The sequence below is a fragment of the Pyxicephalus adspersus genome, chromosome 4 (genome assembly GCF_032062135.1).
Source record: "Pyxicephalus adspersus chromosome 4, UCB_Pads_2.0, whole genome shotgun sequence".
NCBI classification, from domain to species: Eukaryota; Metazoa; Chordata; class Amphibia; order Anura; family Pyxicephalidae; genus Pyxicephalus; species Pyxicephalus adspersus.
This window is the reverse complement of record NC_092861.1, coordinates 42858310-42879955: the sequence shown is the minus strand read 5'-3', so window position 1 is coordinate 42879955 and position 21646 is coordinate 42858310. Positions and strand designations below refer to the sequence as shown.

General features: G+C 36.8%; 1 protein-coding gene across 21 annotated transcripts in view; it reads left to right on the top strand.

Annotated features, from left to right (window-relative positions):
* MBNL1 (muscleblind like splicing regulator 1) overlaps nucleotides 1–21646 on the top strand; it is a 133860-nt gene that overhangs the window by 27117 nt on the left and 85097 nt on the right. For 17 of the 21 annotated variants that reach the window (XM_072407967.1, XM_072407965.1, XM_072407984.1 and 14 more), the window contains one exon: nucleotides 11999–12949. The exons of 1 other annotated variant lie outside the window; for it this stretch is intronic. In XM_072407967.1, coding sequence (XP_072264068.1) covers nucleotides 12776–12949 — 174 coding nt within the window. In that variant the 5' untranslated portion in view covers nucleotides 11999–12775. Of the gene's footprint in view, nucleotides 1–10913; nucleotides 11067–11414; nucleotides 11933–11998; nucleotides 12950–21646 lie in introns of those variants that run through there. 3 more of the 21 variants (XM_072407970.1, XM_072407968.1, XM_072407969.1) reach the window with 3 other exon arrangements.

Sequence of the window (21646 nt, the reverse complement as noted above, 5' to 3'; positions counted from 1 at the left end):
GGATTTAAATAAAGTGTAGCATAAAAGTTCATGTATATTTCGCTCTGTCACTCAAATATGGTTTTGACGACAGACGACATGTTGAGCAGGCTTTGAAAAACAACCAATGCCATAATAAGAGGCATTAAGGAGGGTACAAAAAAACTGCAGCAACACATCTAGATCGATTTATGAAATTGTCTTTATGCTAGTTGTGGACTGAAGTGTTAGCTTATTTGTGCATTTTACAGGTTGCTGTAGCATTGGGTTGTGCAATATTTTGCTGCCCTATCTATGCACAGCAAGAACCTTTAAATCCTACAAAATAAATGTGTTTTTTACAACTGGTGCATCCAGGTCTGAGAAAGGCTTATGTCCGACCTTCGCATCATCCGGAATTAGCTGTTAAAGTGGCAAGAAAGGGAACATCTTAGTCAAGTGAGCTACTCATGCATAGAGCGATAGCGAAACCTGTCTTCAGAGCTAATTTAAGATTTAAAGAGAGGAGTCGATAATGAAGAACCTATTAAGCATATCATTTCATCTTTAGATAAAATGGGTTTTCTTCATTTAGATCTGCAGCAGACTTACATTAGGATACAAATGCAGTGGCCATAAATCTGTTGAATTTTAGGCCTGACTTAAATGAAACTAATATTACTGGATTCTGACAAGCTTATTTGAGCTTGAACATATCCAAGGGTTGCACATAAATCTCAACCAAGTAAAGCACTTCAGACTTATTAAAGAGTTCAGTTACCAATTTGTAATAACAGAAACTGGAGGGCAATCGTTTAGTACACTTCAAAGACAAAGGTGAGATTAGCACCAGTGCTAGTTTTCATTATACTGCACAATCATGAAGCAACTTGGAAATAAATCATTTTCTCTCTGGGCCACAAATATTACGTGTAAGTACAGAACACAAAATACTGACACAATTACCCAAGAAAAACTAATCAGGTCAACCAACCGTTAAATATTACTGAACTAGTTGGTATTTTTTATCATTTAAATGATATAACGAAGCCACAAAGCCAGACCATGTCTACACTGGCGGTTGGACTGTTCACTTAGCAGAGTCAATAGTCTCTTTTTAAGGGGTAACTCACTTTGTTTTGTAAATAGGATAAAGTTTTGCTGACTTCTAGACACATACATTTTTTCTTCATATCTAGACACATGCAATGAAGTTTTGCTGACTTAACCATCTAGACACATGCAATCAGAATTATGCTTACTTTATATATCCTTGTATATGATTGAGTATACATTGCAAAGTAAATTTTTACAACATTCACTATGCTAAGTGGATTATCATTGGTGGTTTTATTAAGCATTGAAAGAAGCATTAAACAACTATTAAAGCATATGTGTTTTATTAAAAAAATATCACTCTGATTTTTGTGTAACTGCATGGAAATTGTACCTAAAGTCTAAACTCTAAAAGGCTCAGGGAAGTTCAATTTAATTTAAGAACAATGTGAGTTCTGCAATCCAACTGTAAATATTTGCACAACTCTTTGTTTGATGTGTGATCATTATGCCATCCGTGGTTAAACAGATAAATATATAAGTAGGTCATATGCTTAATCGAGTGCTTCTGGTTAAAGAAATGTACAATCATTTTGTTGAATAAAAAGTTTGCTTTGTCTCCTTTACACCTAAATTTTTGTTGCACAGTCCATTCGTCCATACTTAATGTTAACCTCTGGTTACTGGTAGAGGGGCACACACATAACTATCAGAAACTATTCCTTAGGACTTACAGACTCACTGAATATCCCTTGTACATAAAGTGATCTCCTAAATTCTACCCCAAGTTCCCTTATGATCACATTTTTATGCATTCAAATAATCTTGTTTCCCTGTAAACTGCTTGATTATAGCAAACCATGCTGATATTGGCAGTACTTTTTGCCAAAATCCAGCTGTGTATGGCTGTCTAAAGTTTTCTGTTACACAAAAGTTGAGGCGTAGCGGTTTAGACTCTAAACTAAGCCCTGCACACATGTCACTACATTCTGGTCACATGACACGGGAAAGGGTTAGCTCACATATTTCCTGTCTTTATATTCACAAACAGTTTATGCACAAGCACAAAGGAAACACATTTTGCAAAAAGCACCTGCCACAGTTTCTTTGGTTCATGTATAATAATGTCTTTATTTTATTATCCATATATTTTAATATTTCTGTTTTTTTTATATTTTGTGTTACAATCCTCCTAAGTGTTGCTGTAGTCAAAGCATTTCACTATTTCTAGCTAACACACAGTAGAAAATTATCTGTGTGGGGGTCATACGTTTTTGAAACAGTCTTTAAAAGCCACAAAGTATCGAAATACACTTTGTGCACACAAAATGTATATATTACATAACAAATAGTAACATTGTGACACTTCTGTACATTTCCTTTGCTGAAAGCAGAGGTGTAGATAGAAGGATCTCACTATAGGCTGATTTTAAAAAACTAAATGGAGAGGATACAAGGCCACTCACCATACATAAGACGAATCAGCAGCATGCAATGGCTTTGTTGACACTGGCCATGAGGTTATGGTGTATTTACCACTTCTTCATGCCAGAGAAATGTGGCCCCTGGGGTGACACTATTTGTATCTTTTGCCTGCAACAAACCCATGGGGATGAATGAGGGCAGCAGTAAGCAATAAAGTACTACCCTGTTTCTGAAAATAAGACAGTGTCTTATAATAATTTGGGGCAAAAAAAAAACATTAGGGCTTATTTTCAGGGGATGTCCTATTTTTTCATGAACAACAATCAACATTTATTCTTGACCAAAAATTAACATTTATTCAGTACAGTCATGTCATCACATTCTGGAACATCATCATAACTCTCCAAACTCTGAAATCCATCAGGAATTTCCTTTAGAACCATTGGCCCCAATTTCTCATGTCTAGCAACAGCACTTTCCTTAAATTGGCACCTCTTGTCAATGTATTTATACATATTGTAGCTTATTTTGGGATAGGGTTAATTTTTCGAGCATCCTCAAAAATACAGAAAAATCTGGTAGGTCTTATTTTTGGGGAAACAGGGTACCACCAGCTATTGTGCAGACACTGATTCCTTAAGAACTGCAGTGCAAGTGACTGAGAGACAGGCAAGATGCCAGTAGCCGGGAGATGCATGGGATTGCTTGATCCCGAAGCAGGTCTGAATCTGCCCTTGCATATTTAGTTTTTAATACTGTCAAAATAAAAAAAGTGAATTCGTACTTGGATTGTGGTGTTATTCGATGTTTTTACAGGATCTCTGCAGTTATTCGCTGTTAGATAACTTTTTGAGTTTTATTACGGATCTATATATAAAGCAGTGAATCTGGCAATTACTAAAACATTTTCTAGTGGGGAATCAAGTACTTTCATTGATACACATGGATCTGGTAAACTCTCCACCAGGGAATGTTTCCATGAATGTCAGATTCACTGCTTTATAAATTTATAGATGGAATGTTAGCCTTTAACAAAAAATGCGGGTTATCATTAATATAGTTTAAAGAATTCCTGAGTGCCAGCTGCTGAAAAGCTATGTGATACAGAAGAACTAAATGTTGTCTATCTTTTGGGTAAACTATTTCAACTGCTGGGCAATGTGTCCAAGAAACAGTTAAATCAAAACCTGCTCTCTAATAAGGAACTGACACTTCTTGCATTGGTCCCTAACTGCTTCTCTTTGTAGCAGGAAACTTGTGAAATAAAATGTTCACTCTGTATTACTATGGCTTGAAAGATTCTCATTAAAATATCAGTATTCTGCCAGAACATTTATGAAATTTGGTCAAACAAGGAACTCAGGGTTGCAACAATCTAGTATACAATGTTAAGGAATTCTCTGCAGCAATGTTTAGTTTGTGCAATGTACTGATCTTAACCTCTCTGCACAGGATTCCTTTGTACTTCACCATCCCTAGTGGCAATCTTGTTACCTCTAAATTTTCATTCTCGTTCCTTGCTACAGGTTTTCCACCCACCAGAATCTGCAATGTTGACTATACACAAAATAATAGCCAGGATGATAATTGAATACAGTGTATAGAATCAATATGGTGGACGGCAAGTTGTGTTCTTGCACACTGCATTATGGCAATTTCCTCCCATCTCTAACGTTAGGCAATGGGAGGGTCAGTCAGTTGTGACAACATGACACCTAAATGCACATTTCACAGCTTCCAGGCATTTAAATGGAAAGCACATGACTACATGAGGAGGTAACAGGTAGTAGGTAGTAAGCAACTGTAGTTGTAGGAAGTGTTTCATAAACCAAATGCCAATCCCTCCCTAAACTTCCAACTGCCCTAGACATTTATGTTGCTCTAAACTTTTAGTTGTATCGAATACTGCAAGTATAATTCACCAAGTGGAGCCTAGCAGCCTGTAGAAATCCCCAATGCTCTCTTCAAGTCATAAAAAAGTACCAGAATGATCAGAAAAAAGTATTTCAGGGAAAAATTACAATTGAAAAATAATTTTAAGATGGCTCCCCAAATTTTTTTGAGACGTTGGCTTAGCAAGTTATAAAATAAAATATAACAGGTTAAGTTAACTCTTGTATTTTCTCTTTTTGCAAGTACCTGATACCCCTGAAATAATTTACCTACCTCCCCTCTGTTACACCACACCAATTGACAGCAAAGCGTATAGAAAATAAATTTCTCACTAGTAAACTAACGAGAGCCAAGCTCTTCTTTTTCAGGTTTAGGCCTTCCCAGCAATAACATGAGAAGTAGATATCATGGCATCATGCAGGGACACCAATCCTAATAGTGGACATCAGGTTGCGAGGTTATTTAAACATATGAGAGTTTAAAGGCAGTCTTTATATAAATTGTGCTTGTTTTCGTTTCCATAAATATCAAATTGCAGTACAGAATCTCAGTTTTGTGTGTAGACATACACCTGTGCCACATCTGAACAGAATTTGACTTTTATAACTTAAGCCAAAATGTTTTTATTTCTTTGCAGACTGCCAAACCTGCAGGTATAAAAGCAGCAGTTTATTGCTAATGTTAATATTTAATATTATCCTTTTTAAATGTCTTCTTGTACTTTTTTATTTTAGTATTTAGTTGCATATGCTATATTTTACTTTAGGTTTTTGGTGTGGGCCTAACAGCTTTTGACTGTTCCAGCCCTAATTTTCCCCATTCTGCCTGTGTTTGACTTTGCTTTAACCTGCCAGTTGTGTTGATACAGTAGCAGCCCCTTCACCCCTGCATGATCTGTTCCATCTGGATGAGCTGTTTGCTCACTTTCAACACAGTAGATTTCAAACAGACTTGATCTCTGTGTTACTGCTTTGCAAACTTAATTTCAATTTTCTTTTATTTTTGATGATATCTATATCAACAATAACCTAATTTTCTAAATCAGCTGAAGGTGAAGCATAGTACAAAAACTTTTTGGATAAAAAGCAAACCTTTGCTGTTAAAAGCAAGCTCGTCCCCAAAGCAACCTAGATATTTTTTACAATACTCCCAACACCAGCTCCCTTTTATAGAAGAGGTATTACACTCACCTTTACAGCTTTCTGTATCACCCTCCTTCTTGCTATTTAATGGATACAAAATTAAAAAGCAGCATGCCAAGCAATGAAATATGTCCCACTTGTGTAAATTTACCTTATACAGTAAAACCTGACATGACATGGTCCCGAGATCACATGACCTGATTCTACCTAAATGCTTGAAAAAAGCCTAGTTCTACTGTTTAAATGATACATATACAGTGGGATATTCAAGTAGAATTTAAGCAGAAGCAAGTTGATTTCTACTACTTGATTCTACCAAAATTGGTAAAATTACAGTATGTAGTTGTACATTACTCTAATACATGTCCAAGTTGTTTTACGTCCCGAATCTATTATAACCCTAAGTTGACCTAAAAGGAATAATTAAATCTACTAACTAACTAACCCTTTTAATGCAATTAGTTCAAAAGTAGATCTGAGTATTTGTCAGTTCCCATCTTATTTCTACAAATCGTGCCATGCCTATTAACAAAGTGGATTCAAACAAAAAATAAAATATATTTGGCTTTAGCTGTGTTTTAACGTACAGCGCTGTGTATTATGTTTGTGCTATATTAATGTTGTTTAATAATAATAATTTAATATCATAAATTCACATAGACGTGCTTGTACAACGTCCTGCCTTCAGAATAATGAAAAATATACCCACATGAATTTACTAATGGATCTTCTACAGGGGAACAATCGAGAGGGCACACAAATATCTTAGGACGACAAATGAAGTCTTGCTAGTATCCAGCACTTTAATACACTTTGGACTGTGAATCAACAACAACAGGGTGAATATACCCTTACAAAAAAACAGCTATAATATGATAAATAAAGGAAACAGGAACCCCAAAAAGTGATCCGATCACTAAATGATCAGATTTCTCTCTGCATTAGGATGAGCCCCTGAACCTAGAAGGTTAATTGTACAAGCTATGTTATTCAATGCAAACAATGTGGTCCTAATTTGTAGTGTGCTTTAAAAATAAAAAAAAAATACTATTTATAGATAAGAATAAATGACTGTATTTAATTGAAATTAGGATCACAAATCATAATTTTATTGTCAAGCGCTAAAATATAACAACACAATTTAGATTACTTTTCCCTTAAAAAGTTGATATTGTTCTTATTATACCAAATGGGTTTAGTCATGCTGTTCATTATTCTGTGTAATTACAGAATTAAAAGACAACATTATTTTTTTCTAGTAGCTATAGTTTTCACGATTTAAAAAAAGAATTAGTTCACCAAAAAATTAATTTCATGTTTTCATTTTGTATTTAATAATTCTACTGCTTATACTGTTAATATGCGTGTTGGTTAGAAATGAGAGAACGGAACACTAATTTACCCAGTATTAAGCTGTGGCTTATCTACAGATCCTTGTCTGATCCACTACCAGCTTTTCTTTCACCTACCTTTTTTTTCTTTTACAATAAAAATCCCCTCCAAGGTTTTCCAGTCTGGCACTAAATGTAGTGCTTCTACCCATAAAGTGAGTGCTCATCACTAGGGAGAACATTTAGGGGACCAAAAAACCTTCAACCTACAAGCAATGGTAAACAAATGTAGCAAAATAACTAAACTTGCACCTATCAGGAGGATTCCTAAAAATAGGGTTTTCTTGGGTGATTTATACTGGCACAAGGCACCCAGCTGGCAGAATAGAAGCTGATGGAGACAGTTTACCAACTCATTGTTCTAAAGACAGGAAAGGCAAATTGTGCTACTCTGTTGATGGTTTAATACTAGGTATGTGGGATTAGAATGGGTGAATTATGAATACAAAGTATACTATTTCACCAACGTTTTGTTGCTTCTGTATTCTTTAACTTTAATGGAGATAATAAAGGCCTATGGATCACAAAAGTGCTTGGAGCTAACAGCAAGCCCTTTGGCAGGTACGCTTGTACAAATCTGTGAAGATCAATTCCGGATTTAGCTGTTTGCCTGGAGTTCAGCTTTAAGTTTCAACAAGTAGTACTTGACAGTTCTCAAGAAGGATCTATACTTCACCACTGGGACATCATTAAGCCTGTCACCATAGCAGAATTGCATGTCAAATATGATAGCCCTAGCTTAGTAAATAACTTAGCTAGTGCTATAACAGCAGTGGCTTTATCATGGGAGCGTTCAGTTTAACTTGCCTGAACGAGCCATTTGAAAAACTGTTTTCAGCAATATAGATTTTGCTCAAACAATATTTAGGAAGCCTGGCTGGGAATGATATATGTCAGTCTCGTTGCTGTCTGAGCCTTATGTAACAGCTGACATTTCCTAGCTGGAATTTTCATTATATTTCTCTAGGCAGACAAAGAATTGAAGTCATCTGTAAAATATATTGTATAAAAGTTGCTGCAGTAGATTAGTACACGCTGCTTTAGCACAGCCTGACTACACCAGATGCAATTTCACTTGCTATATACCATGGTATAATAAACAGTAGGGTCAAAGTCCCTCATAAAAACGTTTGTGATATATTATGGTTAAGTCCCTAAAGAAAATAGCTCTCATGAGTATCAGTTGATCAGACTTAGCAGTCAAAAAGCATTAACCAAATAAAATAATAAATGGAAACCTAAATGTTTGGTCTAACCATTGTTTGTGCAGTGGTTGAAGTTGTTTTATAGTCAGTAATCATAGTCAAAGTTACCATAGAAAACGTTTTTCCATATATTATCTTTCTATATGTAAATATAGACATGCAATACAGATAGGCAGATGTTTAAAGTGATTTACTTCTGTTTTCTATTAGGGAGAAACTAGTTCTGCTAAGGACAATGTAATGCAATTTGTCAGGCTCCAGGACCTCACTGTCTTCAGGATTTTGCAGACCGGTAATAATAGGTGTACCAGGGATCAACGTCCACTGGGTATTATTACATTAGAGAGTTTCACTTAACCTTTTCAGAAAAAAAATCCTTTAAAGAAAATATGTAGGGTGCTATTGTTTTCGGTCATCTGATTTCCTGGTTTGAGATATTTCTAAAGATTCCTACACATTGTAAATTTCTGTCGCTGTGTATCCAGTGGTGGTAAAACGAAGAGCACTGTACACACAGCGTTTAGTTCCATGAAGAGGGGAGGGGGAAGAACGAGTGGAAGGCACCCCGTTCCATTCTCTTTCATAGGAAATGTGATTGGTCATCTATTAGGGGTCGAGTATTGCAGAATCCTACAGGACATTTGGGGTACACAGCTAGCTGGAATAGAATGGAATCTTCCATCTCGGGTAATAATTATGCACTATGTGTACATAACTAAAAGCATAATGCAAAAGAAATTTAGAGTGAAATATAATCGGTCACTTAATGATTGATACCAAAGTTTTTAAAACCAATTGTTCAGCAAGAAAACCAGGGAACTGTTGAGTTCAGCCTATATATTTTTTCTACATATTTTCTTGAAATCTTTAGCTTCAGAAATACAAAGCTGCCCTTGTCAGTATGAAATAAATAGGTAAATGTGTACAGATAATGTATGTAGCTATCAGTTTCTTAGTCTTTGCATACAGTGTGTTGTGCTTCTTTCAATGGCCGTTGAGGTGTTTTAGAGTTTTCTGAAGAACAACTCCAGCACTTAGCTGAGAGTCCAGAGTTTTGAAATGCTAGGTTCATTTAGTTGTGTTTAAAGTGTGTATTACAAGGTCAGGTCTATAGCTTCAGGAGAATGTAAAAACCCTTAATTTTACTCATTTGGAAAATCAAGTCAAATGTGACAATATATCAAAGCAAGTGGGATGAATATATGCTTACAGAAGTTCCCAGCAATGCCACAGGAATTTCTAAACAATGTAGTCAGAGATCCCAACCCTAAAGTTTCCTAGGTGAGAATCATCATTATCAGGAAGGTTAAATAACCAATCATAACTGGGAATATGCAAGAATTTAAATAACTATAATTCTATAATAACTACTGTGCATGCTTTAATATGATTGATTCTTAATTGTCATGTGAAGCTGGTAACATTAATGGTTTACCACACATTTATAATATGTTTGTTCACTGAAAGGCAGCCTTTTGCTAAACATATGCGACAATTATATATTGGTTCAAATGTTTATAGTAGACAGATTTTATGTGGCCATTCTTTAAGTGATTCTTCATTTATAGAAAAGAATTTACAGGTGTATATTGTTACAGTAAGGTTAATTTAACACTTTTCAAAGATGGTACATGAATTGTAAATGTGTTTAAATGGTAATACACTTGCTAGAGACTTGACATACCAAGTGGACAAATCTTCCAGGTTGATATTTTGTCTTTGTTTTGTGCTCTTGTGTACTAGTCACACTTTTATATGGATTTCTGGTTATTACTTCATGTTTAGCTTGACATATATTGTTTATGTATGGATTTTCACCTTGAACGTATAAGGTATATGTCACATGAGCTGCCTTTTCCAATGCATGTCTTCATGTTGATAACTCATTGTTATCCAAGTGACTTTAGGCAGTTCAATGGGTAACAGCTCGAAGATTTAGATGACTTCCGATGCATTGCTGTCAAGCTAAGAGCTTTGACAACTAAAGTTTATGTATAACCAATAGATTTGGATAGATTGTGGACAGAGTAAGGAAGAAATATAGCACATGTAAGGTTTTATTGCTTTCTATGGGAAATCCCGAATTTTACAGTTGACCCCAAAATGGAAGGTGTCCAAATGGGCCACTTACTTAAGTTTCCTCACTTAGGTTAAGTTTGGATACAACAAATATAAATTTAAACCAATACATATCAAATTAAAAAAAAGTTTAGGCTTTTTTCATACCTTAGAACTAAACAAAGGGAAAATGTAATTAAGCCTGACACATTTTTATTATTAAATTATTATTCTTATAATAAAAGCATATGATGGAATTTTATAATATATATTATAATATTAATACCTTATGATGTAATATTGAGTTTCCTGCATTCCTGCAAAGCCAGTCATGACTCCTTGTTTTTAAGTGCTTGCCCAGATGGAAGAAGTGAGCAAAACACCACTACAAATGTGTCCAACTATATAGCAAATACATTATATAGCAATTCAAAGAACTAAATTAATTAGGATATGTATGTCTGCTTTACATTTTTTTTTGCTTTTGTTGTAATATTTGGGAATTGTCCTATTCTGATGAAATGATCAGTCCAACAGTTAAGAAATAATATAAGGCCTGAATATGTGGATATATTGTCTGTGTCAAAGTTTTGAAAATGCACCTTACACTGCTCATTTTCTTTTGTTGAAGCCTCTGCCTCACCAAAACTAAAAAAAAAATATTGTCATCAACGTAGGGCGGGTAATACCACGTGATTTTATATCTGGCAAGGTGTCACCATTTTGTGGTGAAGCAATGGAAAAAGCTAAAAGTAAGGTGCCATTTTAAAACCAGATGCCCGGAGGTGTAATGATAATGCTTTTCGAATGACGAGGCCAGTGTCGGCTTGTTTTTGGTATATACAACGGCTTTTTGGCAGGGGAACAGCGTGCTACAGTTTATTGTATTTCTGGAATCAAAAAACCTATTTACAATTTAACAGCAACGATCCCTTGAGGTAAACAGGAGCACTCAGAAAGAATCGTCTTTTTAGCATTGCTTGCCATACGGCATTTCTTCTTCTGGTATGAAGTTTGTTTTCATTTTCACCTCTCTTTACCACTGGATAGAGAGCTTTTGTTCATATCCTCACTGCTCTGTGATATATTGACAAACTGTCTGCTGAGTGCACGGCGTAGTTTTAACAAGGCAAGCCAATGCAGATTTGTGATGTGTATAGTCAGTGCTGCTTATAGTTTAGAAGGAAGTGAATGCAGTAGGTCAGAAGAATGTACCATTTATATACACCCCTCCTTTCCCTTTATACTCATGTGTGAGATGTAGCAGAGAGGAGGCAGACAAGGCAGAACAGGCAGCGCAGGAGACCAGTCAGCCTGGAAGTGATCTGCAGTTTTTGCCTTCCCGTCTAGTGATTTTCCAATCTCTTTAGCTTCTCGCTCTCTTTTACCCTTCTTTGTGGAAAGGACGGGCCGTTTTATTGGAAAATAACATGGTTCATCCCACTAACTGCATGCTGCATATTGGGTGAATTCAAAACCCACATGCCAGACCTGGTGCAGAAGAATTATTTACATCTGATGGATATTTTTGCTGCTTATTGCATAGTAATGAGCTTCTGACAGGCGCGACCTTTCATAAGACAGCCCACATTATTGGCTTCCTGCCCAGAATATTGCTGCAACATTATCTGTGATTGGTTATCTTCCTATCATGCATTGCTTCACAAGGGAAACAGCTTCTTCTTCTTCTTTTTTTATTAAATCTACGATGGCTGGCTGCAATATGTTACTCTGTAAGTATCTGCATGGGGGACAAACAGGAAAGCTTGAACTGTGTGCTGTAGCCACACAGAAAAAAGGGAAAGTAAGTGTACAGAAGAAAGTCAAGTACTGCTTGGTTAAAATTAAAACGTGTTTGTTTTTTCTACAGGTTGGTACTAAGAAGTGCCTTTCCTGACGTCCCTGCTGCTTGGACCCGCTTCTAGAGCAGCCTCTGCTTTTTGCCTTGCTTGCTGCCAGCTACACTGCATCGAGAGCAAATCCACCCTTCTCATCTATACTCCCCTCCCTTCCCAATTCTGCTCTTAATCAAGACAGATCCCTGCATAAGGCACTGTGTAACAACACTGTGGGTATAGTAACAAAATAATAAAATAAAAAAAAAAAAGAAATCAAACTAAGGTATCTGCAGTTGGGAAAGCAAAGACAGACACAGGGGATATAGGGAAAACCAGAAGAATCCTCTATGATATTTTCTCTACAGTGCTGCATCGATACATGCCAAACTAATCAATACAGATTGCACAGCAGAGCCCTACTGAATTGCCGAGTTCAGCTGCGTTGGAGATTACCTTTCGGCAAACTTTACTGAGAGCAGCCCGGATAGCGCGTGCCAGCACAGGGGTCGCCACGTATTCATGCTTGCATTTTGGGCTGAAAAATCAGAACTCCAAATGGGTCACTGAGAAAACAGAGAAGCCCCCGGTCACCTCCATTAAGCAAACTGAATGTGTTTAATGTTACAGATCAGCTAATCTGTATCACTTAAAAGGTAGTAGCTGAAGAGCCAGAGTGAGACATCTGTATGCATATACAGACAGTACAGTTTTACCATTTCAAAACCACAAGGGAGACAGAAAGGACGGTTGGAGTTTTTGTGTTTTCTGACGACTTCCGTGAACTTCTTAGTGATCTATAGAATATAAGTATGGCTGTTAGCGTGGCACCCATCCGGGACACAAAATGGCTAACATTGGAAGTGTGTCGGGAGTTCCAAAGAGGGACCTGCTCAAGGCCAGACACAGAATGTAAATTTGCACACCCATCGAAAAGCTGCCAAGTTGAAAATGGACGAGTAATCGCCTGCTTTGATTCACTGAAAGTGAGTAAATATTCTTACATTTTTGGGATAAACATTAAACAATAACGTGCAAGAAAAGTATCAGAGCTGCTTGGTGTTTGAACACTGCTTTTTCTCACGTGGCTGTCTGCATCGCTAGCTAGCAGAGGCACTGTATGCATGTGGTCTTACGTAGCAAGAAAACATAATGTACTGATGTTGTTTAGAAGCATAGTAGAAAGAACTAATACAATGACCTCTGCATAATACAGGTTCATTCATGTGCAGATTTTGTTTGGATGCTTTTATTGTTCATAATATCACATTATTATAAATTACTAAAATTAATGATCACTTGTATTGTTTAACCACCTTTTCTATCTGCAGCAAAGTTACTCTGCATTTCATCATGTTGTTGGCATATGTAGCCTGTTAAATTATTTAGAATTAAGCCGTTATTGCATTCCTAAAATTAATGACTAGTCAATTTGTCATAGTTCATTTTAGTGTTCTATTTTCTAAGTCACATCATTTAGATATCTATTGGCTTTTAACTATCTGCATCGATTACAGCTTGTGATGAGAAGTAGGGGAATATATTTTTAAATGCTTTACATTTGTGAAACTCTATACTCCGGAACTTATCTTCTACTTTAATAGAGAAGTTACTTTTAAAGAAACATTTAAAGTAAGTGCTCTGAATAAAGTCTGTGGTTTATTATTTAAGGCTTTGGTGCAGTGTGCAAGCAGATCTGATGACAAACTGAAGAGTCTACCCATACATAGGGACATTATGGGCACAGTGAGATTATTTTAGGCCTCTGCCAATAATCAGTCTGTGCACAGGCCTCCACCAGAGAAGGATGCACATTATTATTAAGTGCTTCAGGGGTGCATGCTCCATTCTAGAGTGGTATCTGTCAAAAACAGCTACCTATATAGGTCAAAACTTAAGATCTCAGGCTTTGAAAGCTATGTACACATATTAGATTTTTGTCGTTGGAAAGGATCTTTCACAATCCTTTCCAACAACAAAAGACTAAAAGATGCATGTACGAGTGCTGTACATACATCGCCGTTCTGCTCTATGGAGAGGGGAGGGGGTAGAACAAACGAGCAAGCAGCGATCTCTCTCCTTCACTTGCATTGTGGTTGTTCATGGATCCGCCAGTACGGCCACTGTACACACGTCAGATTCCTGTCTGGGACGAGCCCTGTAGCAATAGTCGGATGAGAATCATCTGACGTGTGTACGTAGCCTTACACTGTCTGCATATGGAAGTTTCAAATTAGATTTGTGTCTGAAAGTGTGGGCTAACAAAAAGTTACACATTGACTGAATACTATTTAATAGGTTAAAAAAATATGCTTCAGCCCTTATTGAAATGACGGAATACTGTATTGCTAAAATAGAATATTTTTTATTGCCCAACCCAAACACAAACTTTTTAATTTTTTTTTCTGCTGTCTGTGTTCTAAAGGGGATACTAAAGCTCACTTCCTGTCCCAGTGACAGGGTGCTACAAGTGCAGGAAGTGATGGAATAAATCTCTAATGAAGACAAGGACTTGTGTTAGTAGAGTGGGATGGGGTTAGAACATCTGTCACCTTTTTAATGATATCTGTGTCTTCCTGTCCTAATGACACCTGCTTCCTCTAATTTCTTGTCCTGGTTTCAATGAAGCAGTGACATTAAATCTCGAATACAAACACGACACAATGGAAAAAAACCCTCTCTAACCCCAAAAATTTGCACTTGCATTGAAGAACAGTGATGTATTATAAAGCCTAGGAAAAGAGGGTTCAGGAAGACGTCCTCTACCAAGCATCATAATATACAAATCGTGATAACTTTACCTTATGTTTTTTTCCTTTTCTAGGCATTTATGGGGTGCATAGAAAGTACAAAAGCGATTTAGAAGTCAAAAACATCTATTTATTTTTCATATAATCAGATTTCTTGTTTTCTCCAATAGTATATTCAAGCATTATCATGTATTACAAAAACATGGCACGAGCAGAGATATACAATTTATTTAGGGAAGCATGAGGTTTTATAATAGTAATGCTTGTCCCCTTCAAAATTGTTTATGTATATAAAATGACATTCAGCTTTATGCATGTAGCCATAGATGTAAAAGGCTTGTATAGAGTCAATATACTTTTGTTCACTTTGTGGCCTTTTGTTCACTTCCGTGGAAATGCAAAACAATCTTGAAGCAGGTCAAAATACAGGTCAAATACACCTGATCCTATTTATCTCAGAAGTGTGTCAAAGTGATGACATTTACGCAAGTGTAATCTCAGTGATATTGGACCTTAAGGATTTGAGAACATCAACACAATTAACTTCATTTACACATGTTAGATAAGTTTAGTAAACTTTGACACTTGTGTGAAAAGTCTTAACTCTTTAGCACATCAGCTTCAATTTATACCTCAAGTCTACTGTTCTGAAAGCATATTAAAGTTAAAGCTGAATTACCTGTAGTTGGTGGTGTTTTCCTATGGGGCAGGAAGTCATCCTGTGTTCACAGTTAAATATCTTCCACCGCAACACAGTAATCTCCACTTTACACCGAAAAAGTTTCTAGAATGTAAAAGTATATTTATAAGAGAATCTGCATAAATTCTTATAGAAAAACCAATCTGAAAACAATTCTACCTAGGCCTTTAAATGTTCTGAAAATCCTTCTGCAAACGTATTTAGCACTGTAAAGTATTATTTTATATTACATCAGGCCTGAACATCTGTTTTAACAATTCAGTTAGAGTTATTAAAATCTGTATTACAGTTTTCATTTTCACTACAGATGTAATAATAAAGTGAGAAAATCCGTAAATTAGCAATTAAAGGGAACACTTGTAGTTTTGGAGGCCAGGGTCAACCTAGCAAATATTCTGCTAGCATATATCTGATTTTTCTCTACATAATGTGAGTTTAGTATATTAAATGCAGCTTGTCTCTGTCAAACGTATATTTTGTCTGTATGTTATTAATGTGCTTGGCACTCATCCATCTTTTAACTGGGTAAACCAGACATTTAAGAGAGTCATTACTTCAGTTAGTAACTTTTACATTTTATTGGGTTATATGGCATCTTATCTAGAATCCCCCAGGGTCTATTATCTACACTTGCAAATAAATACAGAAGGAGGAATTTTTGGTTTCAATAAGAAGACCAGTAAATCTAAAATGTAAGTTTGTCAATTACAAATGTATTACCAACATTACAGGCCTACAAAGGTATCTAGCACACAACTTTGAAATTCCTGCCGCTGCCTCCTGCGGAGTGCAATGAAGTAAATACTTTGCTGAGTACTTGTGTGTACTGTGCAACAAAATGCACTTTTAATGCTCTAGAAGTCATGGAGTGAGCCTGTTCAATATCCATATGCATAAGGCCTCGATAATATATGTAAAGTACTGCCATTGAAGACCTCTTCTCATAATGTTCCTCAACAGCAATTTAAATAGCTATCATAAAGATTACCTAATATTTTGGTACTTTGTCTGTACAGAACAAAGCAACAGATTCTCCAAATCCATCCCTTCCTGGCAATACATACTTTACCTGTACTATGGCGGAGGAGCAAAGAAAACGTGATTATGTGTTTCTATGGATCCAGGTCTTAAAAGAAATATTTATTTGCCTGCAAGAGAAAAAGGATGGTATTAAAATAAAATTTTAATTCATGTAAATTTGATTAAAATAAATTGGAAGTGGTAAAGAACATCCTAAGCATCCATTGGCAACACTCTGTGGGCAACTCCATGTGCTTGGACGCCATTTTTCATTTTTTTTTCATGGGAAACTGAACATAAATTCAACGTGCATTTTCCTTGTATACCTCCACAGCCCATGGCCTAAACCAGGCTTTGTATCTCACTGCTGTCAAACAATCCCAAAGAACAGTTTGTGTGAATTAGTTCACTTACAAATATTTGTATTTCCTATTCATAGGCTGCTGGCACACTTTAAAGACAATTGCTAGATAAAGTAAAATAATATACAATATAAATAGTATTAATAAATATTTTTTTTGGTAGAAAAGCCAGCTACAAATGTTCACACAGCTGCTGAAAACTAGTTAGAAGCCTTCGGTACAGCCCCCTGTCCTGAACTTTGGTATAATAATGCCAGATGTGCAGACACTGAAAGTTTCCATTTATATTCGTAGATTGGATGATAATTTTTTGTACCATTCCCATATCTTTACTATTCTCTTACTTGCTTGTGTTTACCCTAAAGCACAATTTGCAAACATTTTGCTTGTCATGCCCCCAAAAGCCTCATCCTATCTATTTAGTTCATATTGAATGTATGTTACCAGTGGTGCCCAAGCTATTACCATGTGGGTAAATTATTCATACTGGATATATTTTGGGCAGACCTTTAAGGTAGTAATTTATTTTTTAAATATAAAAGTTTAAAATAATTGTGATAGAATGTTTGGCAAGAGCCATGAAGCTTGTACTTGTACTTGTTTATGGCACAATACTCATCCTAAACTCCTAATCTTCTCTCCATAAGCTTTCCAATAAAAGAGCAGGCATGTCCAAAGTCAGGCCCGGGGGCCAATTGCAGCCCGTGTTCAGGATTCCACTGGCCCCCAGCCTCTGTCATAAAATCAGTAATATGCGGCCCGCCAGCACTGTTGACCAAAGTAAAAAATACACTCGTACAAAAAAAGCTATTTTATATTTCATAAGAGTTGATCAACCACCTTGCAATTATCGACAGGACTAGAGTCCCCATCTGTGCACAGGGAATCCCCTACGTCAATATAGTGGGAGTGTGCTGTGCGGGACCCACAGACCACGCCCACTCTGATTTCAAGAACGTGCTCTGCACGGAGCCTGCACTGACGCCGCACTCCATGCACAGGGAATCCCTCAGGTCATCCTGGTAGGTGTGTACTGTGCGGGTCACGCGCAGACCACGTCCACACTAACCCTGAGTACGTGTTGAATGGTCGGGGCCCCCACCCATTTTCACCTCACCAAATCTGGTCATCTTTGCAAAAACCTCTGCTCTAGACTATCACCACTATAAATCAAAACAAAAACATTATAGCTAAAATAAGAATAATCTATATTGGATTTTTTTAAATACCTAAAAAAAACAAAAAACAAATAAAAAAGTCCTTCTCAATGAACTTGTGGAAGCATAGAACAATTCTGCAGAAGATAAAAAATACAAAAAACAAATAGAACTGCCACACTTGGAATTTAAGGTAGGGTTTGTTCACAGACTGTCTTTGTCATATGATGACCATTCAGTCTTTCCGGATCATGCAGTGTAGGAGTTGAGTAACACTACTGCTAGTAATAGTTCACCACAATAACTCTTAATCAGGTAGGCGGATAGATATCTAATGGTACAATGGTGTTGCAACAAGTGATAATCTAGTTGCAGAAATATAAGAAACACTGTGTTAATAGGATCTTCAATATGTAGGCCATGTGCACTTACTGTAGCAAGTTCTTATGAATCCTCTTGGGAAGACATCATGATGAAAGAAATGCAATTCCAGGTCTGTGCTGTCCTCTGTGTGCTGTGTATTTAGAACCACAAAGAGGAGCAAATTAAACTGCCATGTGTCTGTTCCTCAATGCTGCATTTCTCAAACATGGCTCCCAGCCTCCTTATTCTTCCCAGACTGCCCAGGCAGAACTCTCTCCTCCCTCTGATGTCACTTACCCTGCAGGTGGCAGCATGTGTCTGTCCTAGACTGAAGCAGCCATTTTGGAGAAAGCTAAAGCCATTGCTAGTTGGCTGTATAGAAACAGCATGACTCTTAGTTTCAAGTCATGAAAAGATAAAATGAAAACACTGCAGCATGTCATCTGAAGCAATACCTAACAATGGTTCTGTATAAATGCACTGTACAGAAATACTGTATAGCCTGTAGCTGGGAGGCATGCGCCTACCTAAAGAGATAAATCACTATATATAGATTTAATATATTCCTAATTAATATAGTGTAACAAGTTATTTAACTTCACTTTTAGTTAAATTGCCCTTTTATAACCCCCAAAGTACAATTAGCAGAAGTAATTACCTCCCTTTAGCCCCAGTTTGGAGATTTGTTTTTTTTTTTGCATGGCTTTTTGTAGCCACAAAACCTTTAGTTGTAAATGGTGCTAGCCAGGCCATGTGTCAAATATGTACTATTCTGTGGATGAAGCACAGACATCTATAGGAATAAATGGGGTGTGCAGCAGTCAAGTTGCTAGGTTTTGTTTTCTTCTTCTGACTGCAATTAGCTCTAAAGACAGAAAATTCATTTTTTGGCATATATTGCGGATCATTACAATTCTCTTAAAGGAAACCTGTCTTGAAGAAAACAAAGGCTAATTGTTGATAATTTGATACATGGTTTAACTACCAGTGGGACTATACTGATTTCAACACTGGTTCTAATCATTAACTGGGGCAAAGCTGCAGCAGGGACTTTTCTATGATATCCCTGGTCTACATACCCGTGTTGGGCCAGTGACTCAGACCATTCAGAAATCAGCAATAACATCCTCCATGTTCCTTCTTTGGGATTCCCCCATGTGTAAAGCTATGACAATTCTGATATAGTATTGTAACCACATTAGTTTTGATTTCTCCTACAGTATAATACCAATGTGAAGCCCCTAAATGCAGATTACAGGAACTCATTTAGCATCCAGAACCACAGCCTAACAATCTCTGATCTGTCATGTACAGTTTTGGATTTAGCAAGCTGTGCTCACCACAGGTTCCTATTTTAAAATGGTTGAATTTAGTCTATAATAAATAGTACATTTAGTGAAGATTGGTGTAGTAAAAATACATTCCAACTCATTTGTATTTGTAAATGCATGTTCAGTGAATGGCTTTTACAATAAAGCACTGAAAAGCCTGTGCCTAGGACAATGATGTAAGAGTGTAGGCCACATCCACAAGCCACCTTTACTCTTTAGGCGTGCATGGTAGGTATTGGTTTATCGTTTGGGACCCATTGATTATATAAGTGGGTGAGCAGCACAACAAGTTAAAGCATATGTCCTTCCTACACATGTTTCTTTGAGGAATGATGAGAACACCTATCTGTGTCTTAAGTTAGTCCACTTAAGTCACTTCCTGTTCTTCAAATAATGGCTTACCAGACAGGATGAGAAAAATAGTAGGCCATGACTAGAACTCCTGACCAGTAATTATTTCTGTTTCTATGTTTCAGATTTTCACTTACTTCCTGTCTGGTGAAACCATGTTTAACATGAGAGGAAAAAGTACATTGTAATATAGAATTATCAAAGAACAAAATAAAAAAAATGAGAGTAGTTCTTATGCTTCACCACTCTAATCAAATCTGGTAAAAAAAATAAAATAGTTTAATTCAATCAAAAACTGGATGGAGAGGAGAAGCAACAGAACTCCCATAAGGTTTTTGCTTTTTGGTAGAATAGGGTGAGGCCAAAACCTCTGTCACATGTTTATTTCTGTCTGTATTCCTCACTTTCTGTCTGGTAAAACATGGTCTGTATGACAGGAAGTGAGAGGAAATCTCTCTAACAGAGCCCTGCATAACGTGAAAATCTGCCCTGAGGTTTTAAACCTTCCCCAGCTCACCCCAAGCTAGGCTTTAAAGTGCGTAAACCCAAATATGAACATTTCATATAAGATTTATAATGCTAATGTAAAGTAATGTTCAGTATATTTATGACTGCAATGCTGGCTAGTAATCCTGCCATAATTAAGGGATGTCCTATTATTTTGTGACAATGCTCTGTTGTTGTCTATGTTGTACTCCTGTGTTGTCACTAAAAGGCTGTTTATCAGAAATTATGCAGGAAAGATACCCTGAGTCACTGGCCCTGATTTATTAAAGCTCTCCAAGGGCTGGAGAGAATACACTTTAGTGAAGCTGGGTGATCCAGCAAACCTTGAATTGATCTCTTAATATCCATTTGCAATTTGTTAGCAAATGTTTTTAATCATGGACCAGATCCATTCCAGGTTTGCTGGATCACCCAGCTTCACTGATGAAAGTGTATTATCTCCAGCCTTGCAGAGCTTTAATAAATAAGGGCCACTGTGAGATAATGTGCCATGCATGTAGACAGGAAGTGTCTAGAAAAGTTGCAGATGATCAGAAGCTCGAGAAACAACAAAGGATGAATACAGGAGAAAAACAAGCACCCTATAAAATACTTCACCTATGTATTTTGGTTTATACACATGATACCTATTTTCTCTGTATGGCAAAAGCAACCAGTGTGGTGTAAGTATTAAACGGAGGTGCCTGCAACACTTGCGGTAATGGCTTGTTATGAAAAGATTTTCTTAATGTAGTTTCCATTACAGTGGGCATATTTTCAAGCACACAGTGCCATAATAATAATCTCCAGCATTTGCTTGTAGAACTATCTGTCCCTTCTCATGAGAGCTTTAAATACCAGGGCAGCAAAGTTACTCCCTGACCAAATGTATGTTCCGTGTGCATGGTGACACTGTGGGTTCAGGAAAGGATAGAGGTTAAGGATGGTATAAGGAATGTGTTGCCATCAGTGTTTTTAATGGTGATGGCGATACCTCTATTCAGTACTATTTTTAACACAGAAGAAAGATGACTGCAGTATTTTCAAAGGAGACCCCATGAAAGGGCATTACCCTTCAGCTGTGCGTCTCAGATTTTGGACAAAGTCCCAGGAGCCTTATACTATGTCGAGCAGAGTTTCTAACTGCTGGATGACGGTAAAGG